The 13,638-nt window shown below is 39.4% G+C and overlaps 2 protein-coding genes across 3 annotated transcripts; one reads left to right on the forward strand and one right to left on the reverse strand.

Moving 5' to 3' along the window:
* The first annotated feature begins 785 nt into the window (after positions 1-785).
* Positions 786-5,067, forward strand: rx3 (retinal homeobox gene 3). Its single transcript, XM_041885362.2, has 3 exons — positions 786-1,358; positions 1,588-1,817; positions 3,115-5,067. Exons 1-3 carry the CDS (start codon positions 1,100-1,102, stop codon positions 3,565-3,567), a joined length of 942 nt encoding a protein of 313 aa, XP_041741296.2. The 5' UTR covers positions 786-1,099; the 3' UTR covers positions 3,568-5,067.
* A 5,317-nt stretch (positions 5,068-10,384) lies between these two features.
* LOC121574294 (gastrin-releasing peptide) lies at positions 10,385-12,617 on the reverse strand. Of its 2 annotated transcripts, none has more exons than XM_041886913.2 (3): positions 12,257-12,617; positions 11,385-11,671; positions 10,385-10,643 (listed from the first exon to the last, which is right to left on the reverse strand). In XM_041886913.2, exons 1-3 carry the CDS (start codon positions 12,399-12,401, stop codon positions 10,587-10,589), a joined length of 489 nt encoding a protein of 162 aa, XP_041742847.1. In that variant the 5' UTR covers positions 12,402-12,617; the 3' UTR covers positions 10,385-10,586. The 2 variants fall into 2 exon arrangements, with proteins under 2 accessions (XP_041742847.1, XP_041742846.1); XM_041886912.2 differs by having other exon boundaries at positions 11,375-11,671.
* Between the last annotated feature and the right edge of the window lie 1,021 nt (positions 12,618-13,638).

Here is a 13,638-nt window from a genome sequence, read left to right on the forward strand (position 1 = left end):
TATTGGGAGGTGGACGTGTAGACGTCCTCTCTGAGAAAGCTTGTAATATGCCAATAGGCCTTTCAATAACTATTTAACTATTTAAACTATTTTATATGTAGGTCCTGGGCCTATTCATTAAACAAAAGAGCACTTGACATGTGTCTCTTTTGTAATAATATCATTATCTCCTAAATGTGTGATTTGGTCACTTGTTTTGATAATAATGTGTTCACCCTTTGATTAAGACACCAGTCAAACATTAATCGGACATCTTGTAATCTGTGTCTTGACTGAACATCTTGTAATTATGATTTTGTTCTCTGACTACCTTAAGCCGTAATCTCTTACCCAACCTGCTCCTTTTACAGGCCATCGTGAGCATGGTAGCATCCCAAATAGCACCCTATTCCCTACATAGTGCTTTACTTTTTTAACAGAGCCCTTTGGCCCCCCATGGTCAAAAGTAGTGCACTGTATAGGGAATAGGGAAAAGGGTGCAAATTTGGGACTCAGCCCATGACATCTGGAGATATGGTTTTAAGATTTATGTAAGGCGGTTTATAAACCAACAGTGACTGACTGACAGGCAGGGCAGAAGACTTGTCTTGGGGAGGGGTTAGTGGCCTAGCTCAGCATTGGTTCAATGGGGACAATGTAGTTACCCCTAAACCAAGGGTTGGGGCAAATCGAACATGACAACCCCCTTTTTTACGTGTCTTGGTGGGGAGGTGGGGGCTGTCACATGGGCGGAGGGAAGGGGGTCTTACCATAAGGACTACTTTATAAACGCCAGAAGACACAGCCTCCTCTATAAGACAAGACCACTACTGGAGTGTCAGCTATTTGAGTAACAGGTGCTATTCTACTACTCAGATGCGACGGATGCTTACTAACACTGATTTTTTAAAATTAGATTTTAGATTTTTATTTCAACAAAACAACCGGAATTGTTGTTTCATTCTTTTTAACATTTACTGTTTCATTCTATTAAAACATTTAGCTATTCATTCTGAAGACTTAAAACGTTGTATTAAAAATATATTTATCGGGAGTTTAGCCTACATTTGTTTATCAGTGTCTTTTCAATTTAGTTTGAGATTATTTTTTTTTACATCAAATGTGGCTTCTTGGTTCAACTCCTGAAGTCATGGAAGAGCGCCTGTCACCTTCTGCATGTTTCGTCCGGAGCCCCGGTAATAATCATAACACCGCAGCAGCGAGGGTTCACAGTATTGAAGCAATATTGGGATTTAAAGACGAAAACATATTTAATCAATCTGTCTCCTACAATGGATCATCAGGGAAACTCGCCGAGCTGAGAGGGAACGGAATTATGTCATCCCTGAAGAAAGAACACAACACGGAAAGTTTTGACAGTAAGTGACACTGCAATATGTTTCAAGCTAGAAGCCTTGTTAAAAAGGTGATTTAAAATGGTTAAATCTTGATTGATTCTAAATGTTATTTTTCACAACAGTAGGCTACTTATTCCATGTTTATAAATATCTGTCAGTAGACTTTTGAATCAGAGTAAAAAGTCACACATAAAGGCAAATACAATTTCAGAAGTTCATAAATTGATCTAGCCTATAATGTGTTTTTCAGGTGTCTGCTGCAGCAGTTCGGGGGCCTCTGTTAGTCCTGATTTACCTGACGGGGAGGATAAACTGTCCGATGATGACAACCCAAAGAAAAAGCACCGGCGCAACAGGACCACGTTCACAACCTTTCAGCTGCATGAGCTGGAGAGAGCGTTCGAAAAGTCGCACTATCCGGACGTCTACAGCAGAGAGGAGCTCGCAATGAAAGTGAATCTTCCGGAGGTTCGAGTGCAGGTAATATAGATATGAGCAAACTTGACAGACTCTTTGCTGTGGTAATGATGTTCGATTCTGTTTTTAAAAGAAAACAGAAAGTTATATTTTATTAAGGGGCTCAACAGAAGTTCAACTATTCCAAAATACCTTTCTCTTATTTGTGGGACATTTAATGATTTATGATTCTCAAATAATATTTTGTGGAATGCGTGGCTCGTGAAAGAAGCATGAATTGTCTGGACTTGAATAGTCAGCTTTTTACATTTAGGCCTAGACACAACAATAATGTCAGTAATAGGCATAATTCCTAAATTCAAAGTCCCGCTGCAGTTTATTAACTTGTAAGGAATGTACTTAGTCAATTGTCACATATTAGTAAGTATAGGCTACTTGGATGTTAACCGTAGGATATTTGATGATGATAGACCGTTAATTGTTAGTTTAAACGTTTAAAGCGTTTGTATTTGAAATTAGCATCACATAGGATGTTATCTATTCAAAATGTATTCAATTGGTCTCATATATGTCGTTAAAATATGTAAAAAGGAGTTAATTTATCTTAAAACTTCTCATTTAGTTTAGGACCTATATACTTTTTAAAATAGGCAAAATTACACTATGTAGATTTTCTCCTAAGCATTTTACTATCATCACTAATTCTCAATTTATTTAGAACATGTAGCCAGCAAACATTCTCTCAAAATATATATATATATATATATATATATATATTAGGCCTATATTTGTTAATATTTTCAGTTAGTCATATCAAGCAATTCCATTTTAACGTTTTCTTTATTATTTTGATTATGAACGTGCTTTTTTAAATCTATAAAATGTCCAATATGTATTAATAACATGACAATAACTATTTTATTACACCAAGGAGGACAGTCAACATTAATATTCAATATGTTTTCCCATTATAGATATTAAATGCAAATACATTATTTCTCAAATAGCCTACCAAAGTTGTACTTCATTTTTGGAGAATTAGGCAATTTAGTTTATTTGATTTGACACAGGAAAGTTTTTTGGAAGTTGACATGTTTTGGCAAAGGGGTCAATCTCAGCAGATAAGCTCACTGATTGTCTGATTTCTTTCATCTTACCTTCAGCTGTTTTATCATTGATAGCGTTAAATGTAGACTATTTCAATATTGTCATGATTTGTTCAAAATGGCCCTGAAATCCTGTTTTAGCATGTAATCATCCTTTCCGCTGTTCTCATAATATTGCATTTCAGAATGTCTTATCAGAATGTTGTGATGATTCTAGCATGTCTAATCATAATGTTGTGATGATTCCATCTCAGGTGTGGTTCCAGAACCGTCGGGCCAAGTGGCGTCGCCAGGAGAAGCTGGAGGTGAGCTCCATTAAGCTCCAGGACACCTCCTCTCTCCTGTCCTTCAGCCGCTCCCCTGCCCAGTCCTTGTGCTCTGGACTGCAGCTGGAGCCATGGCTCAGCACTGCCATCACCACCACCCCCCTGCAGTCCCTACCCGGCTTCATTACCAGCTCCTCTCAGGGCCTCCCAGGAGCCTCCAGCTATTCCCCTCCACCCTTCCTCAACTCCCCCAGTTTCGGACACCATAACCTGCCTCACATTGGTTCTACACGTCCTCTTCCTCCGCCCCCATACCAGTGCACCGTGGCTGGGTACATGGAGAAGTTAGTTATGGAAGAGACGGATCCTCGTAATTCTAGTATTGCATCTCTGAGGATGAAGGCTAAGGAGCATGTTCAGTCTATTGGGAAGACATGGTGAGGATGGATGTATGCTGTCTGCATCCCTCTGACTGGGGTCATACGAACCCTGTAAAGACTACCACTGCGTGTAGTGCTTCTGCTCTAGTCTATGGACATGGAAGTCCCCTGTGCTGGAGGACTCCTCTCCACCAGATGATGCAAACTGTTGTTTCTTCTTCATTGGTTTACATCATTGTCCCAGTCAGTGTTTTTTTGTTGTGTGAATTCTCAGTATTGGAGGAGGAACAACCATGTCTAATTTCAGATATTCACCTTTTATAATGAACTTTACCTGTCAGTGTTACGCTTGGATCCACATGGTCTACTTTTAATGAATAATGAAGGATGCCATTGAGGAGAAAGTGGAAATGTGAAATGTTTGTCTGTGTTGCCCTCAACCTGGTTTCTATGTCATCATTTCCATCCCTATTTTAATAATTATCTTCTGTTATTCTGTTAAGACAATCACATCCCAGGATCAATGTATGTATTGTTGTTTACCAGCCCTTGTTTAGATACCTTTCATTCAGTATTTTTCCCTTTTGTGCCGCTGACTTTGCAAATGTAGAAATGTAGATGAACAAATGTCTGTTTGCTGTAATTAGTTTCTCTCTGTACATGAAGGATATTATGGAAATAAACCTGTATAGTTACATCCACCCTCCAGGCCGACAATATGCACATTCATCCTTCTTTCATTAACTGTCAAGCCTGAATAGCCTAATACCATATGTCCTATTAGACACATATTACATTTATTGTGTTGTTGTAGACAAATCATTTGTGACAGTTTCACCATGCACAATTGGCATTATTTACGGGATCTTAGTTGGATGACTCAGCATGCTTAATGTTCAGTCAACAGGTAATTTGGAGAGAAAAAGACAGACATATTTTATTTTTTTATTTTTTTACAATATAACTCCTGTCTTTTCCAAGAGGATTGCTTTTACTCAATACTTTCATTTTTCAGAAAACAAGTGGTTCTATAGTTCAAATTGAAATCACAAATCACAGAGCAGAGCAGAACACGTGAATGAGGTGTCTGGTTCCCTCTAGTGGACATTAGTCTTATGAAGGGTGGGAAGTGAGCTGGCAACCAGAGGATTGCTGGTATCAAATCCTAGATGCCATCGCCTTGCTATTGTGCCCTTGAGCAAGGCACTTAACCCCCCACAACAACAGGTGCCCAGAGTGGCAGCCCCCTTCACTTCTCCAAAAACACCTGTGTATGTGTGTCTTTCGGAGGGGTTGGGTTAAAAGCAGAAGTCAAATTTCGGTTGTACCTTGTGTGCAATTGGCCAATAAAGTAATATGAGTCTTAAATGGCAGCCAACACAATTGAAACTCACCCAGTCAGTTATTAAGAGGCAACTTCCACTTGAGTCAAATGTATTCTTTTAGTTTCCCTTTTACATCAATGCATGACCAAGTGAAAATTCTACTCACAGCACCTTCAGAAAGTATTCAACCCCCTTGACTTTTTTGTTGCGTTACAGCCTGAGATTTAGTGTCACTAATCTACACACAATATCCCATAATGTCAAAGTGGATTTGTTTTTGTTTAGAAATTAATTAAAAATGAAAAGCTGAAATGTCTTGATTCAACAAGTATACAACCCCTTTGTTATGGCAAGCCTAAATACGTTCAGGAGTAAAAAATGTGCTTAACAACTCACATAATAAGTTGCATGGATTCACTCTCTGTGCAATAATAGTGGTTAACATGATTTTTAATGACTACCCCATCTCTGTACACCACACATACAATTATCTGTAAAGCCCCTTAGTCGAGTAGTGCATTTCAAGCACATATTCAACCACAAAGACCAGGGAGGTTTTCCAATGCCTCGCAAAGAAGGGCACCGATTGGTAAATGGGTAAAAAGAGAGAAAAAAACACTGAATATCCATTTGAGCATGGGGAAGTTATTAATTAGGCTATGGATCAATGCATCCAGTCACTACAAAGATACAGGCATCTTTCCTAACTCAGTTGCCGGAGAGGAAGGAAACTGCCCAGGGATTTCACCATGATGCCAATTGCAATTTTAAAGCAGTTACAGAGTTTAATGGCTGTGAGAGGAGAAAACTGAGGATGGATCAACAACATTGTAGTTACTAACCTAAATGACAAAGTGAAAAGAAGGAAGGAATATTCCAAAACATGCATTCTGTTTGTAACAAGGCACTAAAGTAATACTGCAAAAAATGTGGCAAAGCAATTAACTTTTTGTCCTCAATACAAAGTGTTATGTTTGGGGCAAATCCAATACAACACATTACTGAGTACCACTCTCCATATTTTCAAGCATGGTGGTGACTGCATCATGTTATTGGTATGCTTGTCATCGGCAAGGACAAAGGAGTTTTTTTGGATACAAATAAACGGAATAGAGCTAAGCATAGGCAAAATCCTAGAGGGAAACCTTGTTCAGTCTGCTTTCCAACAGACACTGGAAGACGAATTCACCTTTCAGCAGAACAATAACATAAAAAACATGGCCAACTCTACACTGGAGTTGCTTAGCAAGAAGAGACTGAATGTTCCTGAGTGGCCTAGTTACAGTTTTGACTTAAATTGGCTTGAAAATCTATGGCAAGACTTGAAAATGTCTGTCTAGCAATGATCAACCACAAACTGGACAGAGCTTGAAGAATTGAAAAAAGAATGACGGGCAAATATTATACAATCCAGGTGTAAAAGCTCTTAGAGACTTACCCAAAAAGACTCACAGCTGTCATCGCTGCCAAAGGGCATTCTAGCATGTATTGACTCAGGGGGTTGAATACTTATTTAATCAAGATATATTAGTGTTATTATTTTTCATTAACTTTTGATAAATGATAGAATTTTTCTTCCACTTTGGCATTACAGAGAGTATTTTGTGTGGATCGTTTACAAAAAAGTACAATTAAATCAATTTTAATTCCACTTTGTAATGCAATAAAATGTGGGGAAAGTATTTTTCCACATTTTATTGCATTACAAAGTGTAAGTAGAAATTAGAATTCACTACTAAGATTCAGCACAGTAAACGTTATCGCTTCCGCACTCTTCCTACTATTATCCACTATCTACTATTGTCTACTATCTACTATTATCTACTAGTATCTACTATTATCCACTATCTACTATTGTCTACTATCTACTATTATCTACTAGTATCTACTATTATCCACTATCTACTATTGTCCACTATCTACTATTGTCTACTATTTACTATTATCTACTAGTATCTACTATTATCTACTATCTACTATTGTCTACTATCTACTATTATCTACTACTATCTACTAACTTCTACTATCTACTATTATCTACTATTATCTACTATTTTCTACTATTATCTACTATACTATTGTCTACTATCTACTAATATTTCAATTATCTACTATTCTCTACTATGCTCTACTGCTATCTATTCTTTTCTACTATCTAATAGTATCCACTATTATCTACTATTATCTACTACTATCTACTATCTACTATCTACTATTATCTATTACTATTTACTATTATCTACTATATAATATTATCTACTATATACTATTATCTACTATCTACTATTGTCTACTATCTACTATTATCTACTATTATCTAATATTATCTACTACTACCTACTACTATCTACTATCTACTATTCTTTACTATTATCTACTATCTACAATGATCTACTATCTACTATTCTCTGCTATTGTCTACTATCTACTATTATCTATGATCTACTATTATCTACTATTATCTATTATTTACAATTATCTACTATCTACTACTATCTACAGTCGTGGTCAAACGTTTTGAGAATGACACAAATACTAATTTTCACAAAGTCTGCTGCCTCAGTTTTTATGATGGCAATTTGCATATACTCCAGAATGTTATGAAGAGTGATCAGATGAATTGCAATTAATTGCCATGAAAATGAACTTAATCCCCAAAAAACATTTCCACTGCATTTCAGCCCTGCCACAAAAGGACCAGCTGCCATCATGTCAGTGATTCTCTCGTTAACACAGGTGAGAGTGTTGACGAGGACATGGCTGGAGATCACTCTGTCATGCTGATTGAGTTAGAATAACAGACTGGAAGCTTTAAAAGGAGGGTGGTGCTTGAAATCATTGTTCTTTCTCTGTTAACCATGGTTATCTGCAAGGAAACACGTGCCGTCATCATTACTTTGCACAACAAGGGCTTCACAGGTAAGGATATTGTTGCTAGTAAGATTGCACGTAAATCAACCATTTATCAGATCATCAAGAACTTCAAGGAGAGAGGTTCAATTGTTGTGAAGAAGGCGTCAGGGCGCCCAAGAAAGTCCAGCAAGCGCCAGGACCATCTCCTAAAGTTGATTCAGCTGCGGGATCAGGGCACCACCAGTGCAGAGCTTGCTCAGGAATGGCAGCAGGCAGGTGTGAGTGCATCTGCACGCACAGTGAGGCGACGACTTTTGGAGGATGGCCTGGTGTCAAGAAGGGCAGCAAAGAAGCCACTTCTCTCCAGGAAAAACATCAGGGACAGACTGATATTCTGCAAAAGGTACAGGGATTGGACTGCTGAGGACTGGGGTAAAGTCATTTTCTCTGATGAATCCCCTTTCCGATTGTTTGGGACATCCGGAAAACACCTTGTCCGGAGAAGACAAGGTGAGCGCTACCATCAGTCCTGTGTCATGCCAACAGCAAAGCATCCTGAGACCATTCATGTGTGGGGTTGCTTCTCAGCCAAGGGTGTGGGCTCACTCACAATTTTGCCTAAGAACACAGCCATGAATAAAGAATGGTACCAACACATCCTCCGAGAGCAACTTCTCCCAACCATCCAAGAACAGTTTGGTGATGAACAATGCCTTTTCCAGCATGATGGACCACCTTGCCATAAGGCAAAAGTGATAACTAAGTGGCTCTGGGAACAAAACATCGACATTTTGGGTCCATGGCCAGGAAACTCCCCAGACCTTAATCCCATTAAGAACTTGTGGTCAATCCTCACGAGGCAGGTGGACAAACAAAAACCCACAAATTCTGACAAATTCCAAGAATTGTGGCCCAGAAGTTAATTGATAGCATGCCAGGGTGGAGCAGAGGTCTTGAAAAAGAAGGGTCAACACTGCAAATATTGACTCTTTGCATAAACTTTATGTAATTGTCAATAAAAGCCTTTGACACTTATGGAATGCTTGTAATTATACTTCAGTATACCATAGTAACATCTGACAAAAACATCTCATAACACTGAAGCAGCGAACTTTGTAAAGACCAATACTTTTGACCACGACTGTACTACTATCTACTACTATCTACTATTATTTACTATCTACTATCTATTATCTACTATTATCTACTATTATCTGTGACAAATGAGGGGAGAAAACAGAGTGGTGAACCAGCCTGGTTTGTGCCAACAGGATGCGCTTAACCAAATGAAATTGTTCCAATTAACATTTCTCATTGCAAAGAAAGTCTGGAGCAGATAATTGAGGCCATTGTTGTCAGGGGACAGCTGAGTAGAAAGGCATGAGTCCTTCCTTACACCCTTCATGTGTCCCAAATGGCACCCTATTTTCCATATAGTGCACTACTTTCCCATTGGGGCCCTGCTCAAAAAGTAGTGCACTATATAGGGAATAGGGGGCCATTTGGGATGTAATTACTGTCTGTCTGCACGTTATGCCTCACAAAGATCAGCTTGTCATTAGATTTATGTATTGCTGGCTCACTGAACGATACAAGCCAGTATTATGTCCTTTGCCAAATTATAGCCTAATTGTAGTGATTGCGAAATTGTTGCCGAAAACGTCTAACAGCAATTGAATAGTTTTTAGAAATAACTTAATTGTACTGAAGCTTATATTTTAAACGTCAAGTACCTTAGGTCGTTCAGAGAAATGTAAGGATGCATATTTGTTGTCCGATTTAAATTATGGATAGATAGATTAAAATGTTGTAAAAAAACAAACAAAAAAGATGATATCATTAGAAATGTGTTTATTAGAAAGTGGAATGGGGCTCTGATGAGACGCTTGTCTGCCATCTTGTGGTGAATATGTTGCCTCTGCACTTATTCACCCGTTGTCAGATGAAAATGAAGTACATACTGTATACACCTCCTAGAGTCGATTGAAGCACCAGTGCATCAATCTAAGCAACATATATATATATTTTTTTATCCACATCTAAATCCGTCAGTTTAAGCTAGAGATATCTGGGGGGGTTGCATTAGATGCGTCTCAATCAGCACTTCCACATCTGGGGTGAAAGGTGGTAGAGATAGAGCGGTGTTCGTCAGACCATGAGACATCCCGAAAATCGGTATTCTCATGAAAACGTCTGTAGCTTCCGAACGGTTTGACTGAACCTATGTCACTGGACTCATCTGAAGGTAACCAGTACAGGTAAAAAAAATAAAAAAAATGGAAGTATGGAGGTGGTTTTCTGCCCACCCAAAAAAGTGGTTCATTATGTGTAAAAAGCAAAAATATATATTTCCTGAGCCTACTTATATCTCCTCGATATAAGGCAGACACTTCAAAAACTTATTCCTTATTATTTATTTTTTGACTGTGTTTTTTGCCACTTATGAATGTGTTATTCAATGTGTTTCTATGGGCTATAGCAGTAAAGGCCAAATTCAATATTTGTAAAAAAAAATTTTGTATTCTATTTGTTTTGGATACCTAAAGGGGTCCTAAAATTCAAAATCAAATAGCTAAATGATCCATGAAACCCCCGTATGTTTATGTAAAGGAATACCCAGATATCCACAATGCAGTTATCACAACCATTTCAGATTTATTCTATGTTCTTTACACATTGTTGTTGATGGGGGGGTATTTTGAGTAGCATACAATAAATAGTAGATGATGTCATGTAATTATTATGATAATTATGTTATTATATATCATATAAAGTAAACTCTAATATAGGCTATATGTTTTCAAAACATTGTGAACAGGTGTGCTGGATGCAATGATTCGAACTGAGTCTCTGAGGCGTGTAGTGTCGTTCATCGTAGGAGAGCTGCAGTCAAGAGCGGTCTTCAGTTGAAGACGGTGTTTTCCTTCATGTTGTAAGCCAGTCGAATGAGGTCTGTCAGCTACGGAGAGGAAATGCAGGAAAACAACAATTTAGTACTCATATCTGAACCAAGTAAACCTGCAATAAAATATAATTACCGGTTTTAAATAATCACACTTCATAAACATGTTGTTACTACTGAACTCAAACATTAAGTTAAGAATGAAGTCAAACATTTATATTCTGATAAATAGCCAACTGGAAATGAGGAGAGCAGTAGCTGGCTTGTTGAATGGTAACTGTGATGCGATGAGTACATAGAGCTGGCTTGTTGAATGGTAACTGTGATGCGATGAGTACATAGAGCTGGCTTGTTGAATGGTAACTGTGATGCGATGAGTACATAGAGCTGGCTTGTTGAATGGTAACTGTGATGCGATGAGTACATAGAGCTGGCTTGTTGAATGGTAACTGTGATGCGATGAGTACATAGAGCTGGCTTGTTGAATGGTAACTGTGATGCGATGAGTACATAGAGCTGGCTTGTTGAATGGTAACTGTGATGCGATGAGTACATAGAGCTGGCTTGTTGAATGGTAACTGTGATGCGATGAGTACATAGAGCTGGCTTGTTGAATGGTAACTGTGATGCGATGAGTACATAGAGCTGGCTTGTCGAATGGTAACTGTGATGCGATGAGTACATAGAGCTGGCTTGTTGAATGGTAACTGTGATGCGATGAGTACATAGATACTATAAAGGGAAAGACTGGAGTAACAGCATTCACCTAATTGACACTAACCTCTTACCATTACTAACCTGTTTGAGGTATCGGTGTCTGTCTGTCTCTTCCCACTTTGTGGTCTTGAGAACCCCCATCCGAGAGAAAACCTGTTCCTGTCCCTGTCTCTGGGTCTGGGTCTGTCTCTGGTTCTCCAGTCCCCCCAGAGCCCTGATGAAGCCTTTCACCAGCTTGGACGGCTGCACATATCTATCCAGCAGCTTGTCTTCCTCTGGAGAAGGTATATATACATATTCACTGTCCCTGTTGCTGCTCTCCTCTGATCCAGAGAGACTGTCAAGGCTTTTCTTCCCCATTAAGTGACCTAAAAAAAAAAAGGTTTGTACATAAGGAATGTATGGATGAACATTGAGGAAGATTGAATATTGAAGTTAGTGTTCTGTTGAGTCCACTTCCGGGTTGGAGAGAGAGTAAGACCATTCAGCGCTGGGTTGTTATTTGAACAACCAATGTCCTGCTTCACAATCTCGTTGTTTGCTCTGAGCTTTCTCAAACACCCAGGAACATTTCACTTAAACTTTTCACAGGAAATGTAATTTGCCCACCAAATAGCATACTAATCTTTCTGGGTAACCAACTTTAGAAAAAGGTGATTATACAAAACATAGGCAACAGTCGGCTGTCCACATTAAGTCCTTATTTTTTATTTTTTATTTTTTTACATCAGTTCAACAATTTAATCATAAAAGTGTTACACCATTAGGCATGGTATGTGCAGTGAAAGTTTCCATCTTTTAAAAAATGTTTTATCTCTAAACAAATGTTTCATATATCCAGCACAATCTCAAAAAACGAAGTAGATCATAATAATAATAACAATTTGTAATTTTATTATCAATAATAATGTATTATTCTGTTATATAAATAGCAACAATAATAGGTATCTTACCTACTGCCCAGTGATTCCCTCGTGGGTACACTTTTCCAATGGCTCCAGCATTCTCTGAACAATGCACCATACATGAAATTGATACCATAATAATAACAATCGATAAGGAAGGTCTGTAGGTCCATGCATGGCACAGGTCGCCCATGATATCGCAGAGAGAGGAGCAAGCTTTATAATAAGTCTGTATATCCGTCCAGTTGAAAAATGCATAAACTAATGGTGGTCTTCCATAATCAGTTCATTTATATCATACCGCGACCGACCATTCAAGTTTGTTGTCTTGATGTGTTTGCGAAGTTATACCGGAGTGACTCCATAGGGGCGAAAGCTCTGAAGTAGGTGACGTTGAACGTTAAATGCCTCTCCCGAGTGTTATACGTCAGCGATCCTTTAAAAAAAATACACCCATGATGTTAAATGAAAATGTTCAAGTGACAAATTGTGATAACCTGCCATTACGAAACACGGCTGGATATTGTGTGTGTAGAGATTGCATTCGCACGTCATTTCATTAACGGGTTGTTTTTTCCGCTTTGCAGAGCCTGTATAGCCTATGATATTCCAAATTGCAACCTATTTCTTATAGATTCCCTATTTACATTTTAGTCATTTAGCAGACGCTCTCAGATTCTTCACCTAGTGGGCTCGGGGATTAGAACCAGCGACACAACACGCTTAACCACTAAGCTACCTGCCGCCCCTGTGTACTGGTGACCAGTTACAGAATGGCAGTTCTTCACTAGGCTGTTTGATGGCCAGTGTGATGCCCTGTGTACTGGTGACCAGTTACAGTATGCAGTTCTTCACTAGGCTGTTTGATGACCAGTGTGATGCCCTGTGTACTGGTGAATGTATGCTGGATTAGAATAGAATAAAACAAAGTGGAGTAGATTAGATAGAGTATAGTAGGCCTAGAGCAGAGCGGAGCAGAGTAGTGGAGTGGAGTGGAGCGGAGCAGAGGAGTGGAGTGGAGTGGAGTGGAGTGGAGCGGAGCGGAGCGGAGCGGAGCAGAGGAGTGGAGCGGAGCGGAGTGGAGTGGAGCGGAGCAGAGGAGTGGAGTGGAGCGGAGAAGAGTAGTGGAGTGGAGCGGAGCGGAATGGAGTGGAGCAGAGGAGTGGAGTGGAGTGGAGCGGAGCAGAGGAGTGGAGTGGAGCGGAGCAGAGTAGTGGAGTGGAATGGAGTGGAGTGGAGCAGAGGAGTGAAGTGGAGTGGAGTGGAGCGGAGCGGAGTGGAGTGGAGTAGAGCGGAGGAGCGGAGGAGTGGAGCGGAGCAGAGGGTGGCGGAGCAGAGGAGGGAGTGGAGCGGAGCAGAGGAGTGGAGCGGAGCAGAGGAGTGGAGCGGAGCAGAGGAGTGGAGCGGAGCGGAGCAGAGCGGAGGAGTGG

This window comes from Coregonus clupeaformis, chromosome 9, assembly GCF_020615455.1.
Source record: "Coregonus clupeaformis isolate EN_2021a chromosome 9, ASM2061545v1, whole genome shotgun sequence".
NCBI classification, from domain to species: Eukaryota; Metazoa; Chordata; class Actinopteri; order Salmoniformes; family Salmonidae; genus Coregonus; species Coregonus clupeaformis.